An 11,237-nucleotide genomic window follows, 5' to 3' on the forward strand; every position below is an offset into this window, starting at 1 on the left:
TGCTTTCTGTCTGTCAACCAATTTTCTATCCATGTCAGTACCCTACCCCCAATACCATGTGCCCTAATTTTGCCCACTAATCTCCTATGTGGGACCTTGTCGAAGGCTTTCTGAAAGTCGAGGTACACCACATCCACTGACTCTCCCTTGTCAATTTTCCTAGTTACATCCTCAAAAAATTCCAGTAGATTTGTCAAGCATGATTTCCCCTTCGTAAATCCATGCTGACTCGGAATGATCCCGTTACTGCTATCCAAATGCTCAGCAATTTCGTCTTTTATAATTGACTCCAGCATCTTCCCCACCACTGATGTCAGACTAACTGGTCTATAATTACCCGTTTTCTCTCTCCCTCCTTTCTTAAAAAGTGGGATAACATTTGCTATCCTCCAATCCACAGGAACTGATCCTGAATCTATAGAACATTGAAAAATGATCTCCAATGCTTCCACTATTTCTAGAGCCACCTCCTTAAGTACTCTGGGATGCAGACCATCAGGCCCTGGGGATTTATCAGCCTTCAGTCCCATCAGTCTACCCAAAACCATTTCCTGCCTAATGTGGATTTCCTTCAGTTCCTCCATCACCCTAGGTTCTCCGGCCCCTAGAACATTTGGGAGATTGTGTGTATCTTCCTCAGTGAAGACAGATCCAAAGTAACGGTTTAACTCGTCTGCCATTTCTTTGTTCCCCATAATAAATTCCCCTGCTTCTGTCTTCAAGGGACCCACATTTGCCTTGACTATTTTTTTCCTCTTCACGTACCTAAAAAAACTTTTGCTATCCTCCTTTATATTATTGGCTAGTTTACCCTCGTACCTCATCTTTTCTCCCCGTATTGCCTTTTTAGTTAACTTTTGTTGCTCTTTAAACAACAGTATCACAGAGGAGTAAAGGGATTTGCTACACCTTGGATTCTATTACCCTGGAAGAAACAGAAACAATGTTTCTGGGTGGCACTGTGGCACAGTTGGTGGAGCCACTGCGTCACCATGCCAGCGACTTGAGTTCAATCCCGACCCTCAGTGCTATCTGTGTGGAGTTTGCACATTTTTCGGGTGGCATGGTGATGGAATGGTATTTACTGCCAGAGATTGACCACCTGTGCTGTTTGTACATTCTTCCCGTGACCTGCATGGGTTTTCTCCGGGATCTCCGGTTTCCTCCCACACTCCAAAAGACGTACAGATTTGTAGGTTAATTAGCGGTTATAATTGTAAATTGTCCCTAGTGTGTAGGTTAGTGTAAGTGTGCAGGGATCGCTGGTCGGCGCAGACACGGTGGGTCTAAGGGTCTGTTTCCGTGCTGTGTCTCTAAACTAAACTAAAATCTTCCCTGTGACCATGTCGATTTCCTCCTCAAACACCCCAAAAATATGTAGATCATTTTGGTAATTGGTCGCAAAAAATTATCCCTAGATTTTGGATGAATGGTAGAGAGTTGGAGGACCACTTCATTGAGGACATGTAAATGTAGTGAAAATAGAATGGGTTAGAATAGAAAGAGTGTAAAAATATGCCTTTGAGGTTGGTGCAGGCTGGATGAACTGCAGGAACTTTGTTCCATGCTGTAGTTCCCCATGACTGTTATAAGCAGTCTGAAAGTGGATCAAATTTTTGAATGAATCTACTTCAGTGATGCTTCAAACTCTGGTGAAATAGCACGAAGATCTTTACAAGGATGGTGCTAGGTCTCGAGGGTCTTAGCAATTGGGAAAGGTTGAGCAGGCTAGAACTCTATTCCTGGAGTGCAAGAGGATGAGGGGTGGTCTTATAGAGGTGTATAAAATCATGAGTGGAATAGATCGGGTAGACGTACAGAGTCTCTTGCCCAGAGGAGGGGAATCAAGAATCAGAGGACATAGGTTTAAGGTGAAGGTGGAAAAATTTAATAGGAGTCTGAGGGGTAACATTTTCACACAAAGGGTGTTGGGTGTATGGAACCAACTGCCAGAGGAAGTCCTGGAGGCAGGGACCATTGCAACATTTAAGAAACATTAGACAGGACAGAATTCAAGGGATATGGGCCAAACGCAGGCAGGTGGGACTGGTGTAGACGGGACATGTAGGTCGGTATGGGCAAGTTGGGCCGAAAGGCCTGTATCCGCACTGTATGACTATGATTCTATGGCTGCACAACTTGAGTTCACAGCACAGTTCACAAAGAAACACTTGAATTTACTACCACGATTTACATTGAAATTGAAAAAACAAAACGATGTTGAAATGTTAGAAATAAAATCCTAATCATCAACCTGTACTGTAGTACGTGCTTTGCGCTGTGATTGTGGCTCCACATACTTTGGTTTATACACAATAGTGGACCTCACTGACAATGTATTGCATATTTATTTGTTGTCATTGCATCTAATGTGCGTGCAACGTTGAAGCAAGAGGAGTCTGAGGGGTAACATTGCTCCAGTTCAAATGACAAATAAATATTCTTAGCGTTTTTAGTTTAGTTTAGTAGGGATCAAACTCTGGTCTCTGGCACTGTGAGGCAGCTGCTCCACCATTGCACCACTGTGCACAGATTTCCAGCAATTCTGTTTTTATTTCTCGACTGAAGTGATCAGGCACGTTGCTACTTTTACGTCGACAGAACTAATGATGATTCTAATTAGAACTCCCTTGACATTGGAATTCCTGTTTTGCCCACAGGGGAAATACGCCTGACCCCAGAAGACTACGCCAGAGCTCAGAAGTACTGCAAATATGCGGGCAGCGCCCTGCAATATGAAGATGTGGGGACGGCCGTGGAGAATCTTCAGAAGGCCCTCAAGTTGCTCACCACGGGGAGTGAATGAGTCCTCTTGTTCATAACACCCACCTGAAACGTGTCCTCTCCACTGGCCTGAACAGCTTATTTGTCCCCAACTCCAATCTGTGTTTGTAACTAAAGGGGACTGATGTGAACTTATCGGTACCCCAACTCACTTAATTCTAAAGACTGTGTTCGCATTTTCCGATTCTGAAGGAAAGAGTGGGCTGAGGGCACCAGGTGTGTCTATTAAAGAGCTTGGTTTTAATATTCTTTTCAGAAAGGAAAGGGCACCTATACTAATAATGCTAAAGAAAGATGCATTGAGGTTCTTCAATTCTGCTGCTTTTTCAGTGAGGTAACTGCCCTGTAAATGGATATTTTAACGATTGTATTCCACTATGTAATACCCAGGTGGTCAATTGTGCGACATTCTCCATATCATTCTACAGCAGCTTGTAAACCAAACCAATACACCCTTTGACAACCGTGCTGCTTAGTCAGATTCTCAGCCATACGTCGTGCAGGTGTGTTTGACTGTTGAGGCCAGCTAACTCGCTGCAGATGACTTCTGTCGTCTTTATTACGAGTACACTGAGCGCCCTCCCCCACAAGCTGTGCAAAGTGCCAATGTGGTCGAGTTGATCCAATTGCAGATTTGTACGGGAGCATGAATGATATGCAGTGGCCGTAGAGCCATACCTCAGACATTGCATTCACTAGTAACCAAGCTACCTGGAGCCGCAAGGCTGATACTCCCAATGTCTCCCTAAGCATCAACGAATGTCCAATCTAAAATATCCATTCAGAGGAATAATCTAACTTTAAAATTGTATAACCAGTTGCCAGAAGAGATGGTCGGTATGCATGGATGAGTCCTGTTAACATTATGTCTTGTGATATATACTGTTTGTCTGTTTCTTCTGTGGGATGAGGTGAGGCATATTGCACTAGATGTGTGCGCATGTGTGGCTAAAACAAGAATCTAATATTACTTTTGTTAATTATTTACATTTAAATAAACCACTGAAACATTGAGTCAACACATTACGCAACAACATTAACATGTTCTTAATTTGGCCTTGCCAAAATAACACAAGAATGGCAAGAGAAATAAATTGCATCATTAGTGAATCTATCTTTTTCCCCCGTGGTCAATAAGATCTCCAAGGTCTGACTTGCAATTGACATGAAGTACTCCCACATGGCACATTGGGTTACTTGTACTGATCAAACTGATCACTGATGTGAAATAAAGTATGTCTGTATGATTTGTTCTTGTTCTGTGCTGACTTACATTTGTGAACTTGCGATCCATCATGTACTATAAATTCACCACCTTGCGTGCAAGAAAATGTCTTCTTTAATCAACACTACTTGATATTGTCAGACTCTGGTCATAACCTATCCTCTCCTACCAATGGAATCTCAATCCATCTTACATTTATCCATTTTTCCATTATATTGTTGAACAAAAGCAGCACCCTATGTAAATGTCTCCAACATCTTGCCCCCTTCTCACTAATAATTCTGAATAAATGAAACCCTTCTTAACGATTGTTACTTAATACCTTTAGAACTGTCGCTATGGAAACAAAAACTATTCAATCTAATTCTTTCCGTTACACAGAAAAATCCCAATATCATGAATCCTCTTATTAAACATGGCTTGTGTTGTGAGTGTAACCTGGGCTGTGATTTCAATGCTCTGTCTACAACAGGGTGACAGGAGTCCAGATGCAACCTCCAAAAGAGACCAAACTGATATTGTACAAAGTTACCATGTTGCCTTGATTCCTGTTACATAAATATTGAATTATATTGTTTGTATTTAATGAGAAGACTGTTCAGAAGTCTGATTAGTCAGAAGTCATATTATCTAAATGATCTGACTTCTGAGATGTAGATGAATCTAGTTGTCCTGTAGAATGATTCTAGAAAAAATAGAATGCAGATAGCCACGTATTTATTGTAATATGCACAAGTACAGTGAAGTACAGATACAATGGAAATCTTTTGCTTGTAGCAGCATCACAGGCACATAGACTCAGATCATAAATGCTACAAGGTAATGAAATGAAAAAGACTGCAAAAAACAAGATCTTAGTGCAAAACACAATTAGAAATGCACAACCATGGTAGTGCAAGATGTAGTCCGTCGTGCTCAGTTGCCAAGGAAGGATTAGTGTTGTGCAGGAAGGAACTGCAGATGCTGGTTTATATAGACCCAACATGCTGGAGTAACGCAGCAGCTCAGGCAGCATCCCTGGAGAAAAGGAATCGGTGACATTTTGGGTTGGAATGCTTCTTCAACGGTCCGAAGAAGGTTTCCGACTCGAAACGCCACCTATTCCTTTTCTCCAGAGATGCTGTCTGACCCGCCAAGCAGCTCCAGCAATTTGAGTCTCTGTTGGGGTGGTGCAAATCAGTTCAAGACCCTGATGATTGCAGGAAAGTAGCTGTTTCTGAATCTGGTGGTATGGGACTTTGGGCTGTAACTCCTGGCCAATGGTAGAGCGAGAAGAGGGCATGGCCTGGATGGTGGGGATCCTTGAAGATAAAATGCTGCTTTTTTGCGGCAGAGGTTTGTGCAGGTGCTTTAGATGGTGGGAGGACTGAGCCCGTGATGGAACTCAGCGGGACAGGCAGCATCTCTGGAGAGAAGGAATGGGTGACACTTCGGGTTGAGACCGATCTTCAGACAGACTCGGGGGAGAGGGAGACTAGAGATATGGAAGGGTAAGGTGTGAAAATGACAGATCAAAGCAGACGACGATCAAGCAAATGTGGAATGATTCATTGTTAGCTGGGGAAGATGACAATAAGGTATACAATCAGAAAAAATAATCAGGAGGACAGTGAAACGTTGGAGAACTAGGATGGGGAGGGATGGAGAGAGTGGAAAAAGGGAAACAAGAGTTTACTTGAAGTTGGAGAAATCACTGTTCATACTGCTGGGTTCCTCTCCCACATTCCCATTATCTTCCCCCCCCCCTGCAGATTTTACCCCCCACAGGGTGGCACGGTGGCACAGCAGAAGAGTTGCTGGAGACATGCCAGAGACCCGGGTTCGATCCCGACTACGGGTGCTGTCTATACGGAGTTTGTACGGCCTCCCCGTGGGTTTTCTCCGAGATCTTCGGTTTTCTCCCACACTCCAAAGATGTACAGGTTTGTAGGTAAATTAGCTTGGTATAAATGTAAATTGTCCCTAGTGTGTGCAGGGTAGTGTTAATGTGCAGGGATGGCTAGTCAGTGCGGACTCGGTGGGCCGATTGGCCTGTTTCTGCACTGTATATCTAAACTAAACTAAACATTGACACATGAGGCAATCTAGAACAGCCAATTGACCTTCCAACCCTGCACCTTTTCGGAATCTTGGGGAGTTGTTGTGGAGCAAATCATTACAGGGAAACTAGTGGGGAATAAGATTGGTCTGTGTGCCAGTTTAGATAAAATGGGTTGAATGGCCTTTTCAGAATATGAAAAGTACATTTGGGAATCCCTCATTGATATCCCAATCAATATCTGGCCATCAATCTCATCAGAAGGGAAAATAATACATTGGTGAATTAACCCATTGCTGGTTATGGATGTTGACTTGCATAAATTACATTCTTCCTCATTCCAGCACTGATGAATTAGTTGTGAGTACTTTCAGATGTTCTGTGGTCATGGAATTCTCTCAGTCAATGCCAAATTTTCCTTTCATTAATACTGATACATTTCAAAGCTAGGAAAATCAGAATGTTCCACCAGAGACCCGAAGCCTTCCCTAATATAATTTCCTTTTCCACGAACAGTACACTGATAGGAATTTTCCACATTTCCTTACGACATAGGTGGAGGTCGTTCAGCCCATTACATCTATATCATCCATTTCCCATTCATATTTCCTATAACGCACTCTCCCCACATTCAAGGTTTCAAGGTGAGTTTATTGTCACATGTACCAATTAAGGTATAGTGAAATTCAGATTGCCATACAGTCATACCAAAAAATAGCAACCAGACACCCAAATACATTTTTACCATGAACATCCACCATAGCGACTTCCCCCACATTCCCTACTGTGATGGAAGGCAAAAAAAAAAGTTCAAGCTTCTTCGCTTCTTTGTTCTCCAGCGGTCGGCCTCGGGGCGATATCGGCTCCCACAACCGGCAGTCGAGCCCCCTGCATCAAGCTTCTATTGACTATCCCCCACCTACACACAAGGGGCAATTCATAGTGGTTAGTTACCAACCCAAGCCATACATTTACGGTATGGGAGGAAACCCATGCAGTCAACAGGAAAACATGCAATCTCCTGGCAGGCAGCAATGGAGGTCAGAATTGTACATGGATCGCTGGAGCAGTGGCATCTCTACCAGCTGTGTCATTAAGCTAGTCAAATGCATAACCTTTGTACAAATTCACAAGGTTCAGCCTCAGGAACCAACACTTCAAGGAATGTCAGACAGCTGTGGAAGTCTGAAGAAGGGTTTCAACCCGAAACGTCACCTATTCCTTTGCTCCGGAGATGCTGCCTGACCCGCTGAGTTACTCCAGCATTTTATGTCTATCTGAGGTGTGGAAGGTCAGTTTGACTGGCATCTGGAGCAGAATACTGCAAATTGTGGATGGTCCAGCCTATTAGAAGCAAACAATAACATTCCCTCCTCCCTCACTACCTCACCTCTACTACCCTGAACATTTCCAGTGTTTTCTGTTTCTGTGCCAATTTGCAGCATTTCAAAAAATTTCTGGGTCACAGTGAGTCTCATGATCTTGTACAGTACTCGGTACGCATACAATTTCACTTCTTTCTGGAGATCACTTTACTTGAAATCTGACCCAAGAGAAGGCATGATATCAAATTTATTCCAGTAAATTCTCCTTTTCTGTGTGCTACATACAGGTCTGTGCTCTCGTGAGCTTTGGTAGCGCACAGAAAAGGAGACTGCCACAAATAAACACAGATCAAGGTACGAAAGTGTAACTATTGTGGTATCCATGTTAATTCCAAATGTTTTAAAGCTTGATTGAAGCTTGTTTTATTTTTGTGGCTATATTGTAATCGTATGGTCAATTGTGCTAAAACTCACTATCGTTAATTTGTATGCCAGTGCTTACAAAACAGAACAATGTTGCCCTTTTCCTTTGTTATCGTTGTATTCCCAGTATGAAGAGTTGTGCTTAGTGTAAAGTGAGCCTTGACACGGACACGGCTGATGTGTCTATGTGTACAATGTCCTTTTAGAAATTGCTAATCTCTGTGGAGGATCAGTTGCTGTATTTTCTTCATGTTTTGGGCTGTGATTATTTCACGAACAATAGATGGAATTATTATCTTTTGACTTCCACCCACACCCCTTCCAATATGCTCATTAATCTAATTCCTTAAACTAGTGCAGTTTCTGCAGTTCAACCGATGGAGATATCATAGGGAGCTTGCATCATATATTTGGAGAACTTAGATTTTTAGCAAATTCATCAGCTCTGAGGACAACTCCGGGATGGCGAGGTAACTGTGATGCCACATCCCCAGAATCATTCTAGTCAATCTATGTCGCATCCTCACCAAGGTCCTTCCAGCTGGTGAACTCCTCTGAGTGATTTTGGACTCGATATGCCAGGCCCACACAGAGACAGCTGCAGGAAGGCAGGGGGGTGGAGGGAGGAGAAGATGGAGGTGGGGGATGTTGTTTTAAGAGAGGAAAGTGCTGGAGTTCAGAGAGTGAGGCAATAACATTTGGTCTCCGAATTGGACTCGCACCGACTGGGAATGTTGGCATGGCATCAGCCTCACCAGGAAAACAACCTTATCTATCCTAAACCCACTGCCCTCACCACAGTGCCATGAAATACTGGTGAGGGGGTTTGGCAGGCCCTGAGACTGCTGCTCAGGCTGGGGAGTCTAGAACTGGGGTGACCATATCAGGAGAGCGTTGAACTTTGGAGCATGCTTAGGAGAGTCTAGATAGTCTCAAGGGAATTTAGAAAGGGTCTGGGAAAGAACCAAGCGGGCACACCCAGGAGAATCTGGAACTGAAAATAGGGATCTGAAGAGCTGAGAACCAGGGGATGTGATCTGGGAACAGTCTCAGGTGGACCTAGAACCAGAGGGAAGTATCTGGAGAGTATGGAATTAAACATCACAATGTCAGGAGAATGTTGAACTCAGGACAGTCTCTGGAGAGTCTAGAACTAAGGGTCCAGTGTCAGGAGAGATTAAAACTGGAAAGGAAAACTCTGGGCTTTAGAACCAAGGGGCACAGACTCACAAAGGCCATGAATCCCTTGAATTAATATTAGTGTGGGAACAGAGCTCTGGTGTGCTAACGGGGGCACCAAAACAGTGGCCTCGCTCTCTTCAAATTCTTGGCCATTAATGTCTCAGGTGGGCCTCACGCAAAAAAGGTTATCATGAAGAAGCCACTCAAAAGCCTCTAGTTTCATAGGAGTTTTCAAGAAATTTGGCGATGTCAACGACTACTTTAACAAACCTCTACAGATACACAGGAGAAAATGTCCTGACTGGTTAGATCATTGCCTGACACGGCAATTCCAAAGCACGGGAACGTAAGACACTGCAGTGAGTGGTGGACTCAGTCCAGCCCATCGAAGGCACTCTTCTCCATTGAAAGCATCAACATGAGGTGCTGCCTCAAGAAAGCAGCATCTATCATCAGTATTGCCCACAATCTGGGCCATGGCCTCTTCTTGCTGCTACTGCCACGAAGGAGGTACAGAAGCTTAAAGTCCCACACCACTAGTTTCAGGAACAGCTACTTTCTTGCAACTATCGGATTCTTAATTGTTAATCCTGTTTAAACCTAATTCTACCTTGGCATCAGAACACTACGGACTGCCTCTTGCCCTATGATTGACTTTATTTTTCTAATTATGTTTTGTAGTCGTGGCATGTTTTTGCACAGTCTTATTATTCATGTATAATTCCCATTTTTCTGTGTTGTCTGAGTCTGAGAGTAAGATGAATCTAACCGTTAGAGAGGACAGTGAAGATTTTTGGTTATGTCCAACACATGTATTTGTGCATGCCACAAACATTGACAGAAACTATTTTACAGGCTATTTTTCCCCATTGACCCATGAAGCGGAAGTGGCGGCGCCTAACGGCTGCGGCTCGCTAGCAGTCTGTTCGTCTTTTTTCCTTTTTTTTTTGTTGTGTGTCGGTGTTGGGATGGTTTTTGTTTTTTTTGGTTGTGTATGTGTGGGGGGTGGTGGTGGTGTGGGTGGGGGGGGTGGGGGAAACCTTTCTCTTTTAGGTCTCTTCCTCACGGCGCGGGGTGCGGCTCGGCCACGGGGCCTAACATCGCCCGGTGCGGCTCGGCCGCGCGGCCTAACATCGCCCGGCGCTGCTCGGCCGCTGGACTTAACAGTGCCCGGTGCGGCTTGGCCGCGGGGCCTTCCATCGCCCGGTGCGGCTCGGCCGCGGGGCCTAACATCGCTAGTGCGGCTCGGCCGCGGGACTTAACAGTGCCCGGTGCGGCTCGGCCGCGGGGCCTAACATCGCTGGTGCGGCTCGGCCGCTGGACTTAACAGTGCCCGGGCCGCGGGGCCTAACATCACCCGGCGCGGCTCAGCCGCAGGACTTTTCATCGCTGGTGCGGCTCGGCCGCTGGACTTAACATCGCCCGGTGCGGCTTGGCCGCGGTGCCTTCCATCGCCCAGTGTGGCTTGGCCGCTGGACTTAACATCGCCCGGTGCGGCTCGTCCGTGGGGCCTAACATCGCCCGGTGCGGCTCGGCCGCGGGACTTAGCTGCGCACGGCTCGGTCGCGGGGCCGTCCACCGCCCGGTTCGGCCGCGAGACGTCTCAGCGCCCGGTGCGACTCGGCCGCGGGGACTTCCATCCCCTTGCGGGGACTGTGCGGGTCGGTCGGGGACGAGCTGTCTGTCCATGGGCGTGGGGAAGAGAGTGGAAGTTTTGTTGCCTCCATCACAGTGAGGGGGTGTTTGGAGTCACTGTGATGGACGTTATGTGTTGGGGTCATGTGTCTTGTGTTCTTTTTTGTGTGTGACTGCTATGTAGTTTCGTTCGGTACCTTGGTACCGAATGACAAATAAAGCTCTGTTGAACTGTTGAACTGTTGATTTACACCTCACGCTGCCTCGGCAAGGCCACTAGCATAATCAAGGACGAGTCGCAACTCGGCCACTCCCTCTTGACCCCTCTCCCATCAGGCAAGATGAATAAAAGCGTGGAAACTCACACCTTCAGATTCTGGGGCAGTTTCTTCCCAGCTGTTACCAGACTACTGAACCATCCTACCAACAACTAGAGAGCAGTACTGAGCTACTTTCTACCTCATTGGAGACCCTCGGACTATCTTAGATCAGAACTAACTGGACTTTATCTTGCACTAAACATTATTTGCGTTGTTCACTTTATCGTGTATTTGTACACTGTGGATGACTCAATTGTAATCACGTATTGTCTCTGTGCTGACTGTTTAGCACACAAAAGCTTTTC

The 11,237-nt window shown here is 45.3% G+C and overlaps 1 protein-coding gene across 1 annotated transcript in view; it reads left to right on the forward strand.

Moving 5' to 3' along the window:
* vta1 (vesicle (multivesicular body) trafficking 1) overlaps positions 1-4,033 on the forward strand; it is a 167,930-nt gene extending 163,897 nt beyond the window's left edge. The window contains exon 8 of the mRNA XM_078405455.1: positions 2,661-4,033. Within this exon, the coding sequence (XP_078261581.1) occupies positions 2,661-2,806 (146 nt within the window). The 3' untranslated portion in view covers positions 2,807-4,033. The remainder of the gene's footprint in view (positions 1-2,660) is intronic.
* The last annotated feature ends 7,204 nt before the right edge of the window (positions 4,034-11,237 follow it).

Source organism: Rhinoraja longicauda, chromosome 9, assembly GCF_053455715.1.
Source record: "Rhinoraja longicauda isolate Sanriku21f chromosome 9, sRhiLon1.1, whole genome shotgun sequence".
NCBI classification, from domain to species: Eukaryota; Metazoa; Chordata; class Chondrichthyes; order Rajiformes; family Arhynchobatidae; genus Rhinoraja; species Rhinoraja longicauda.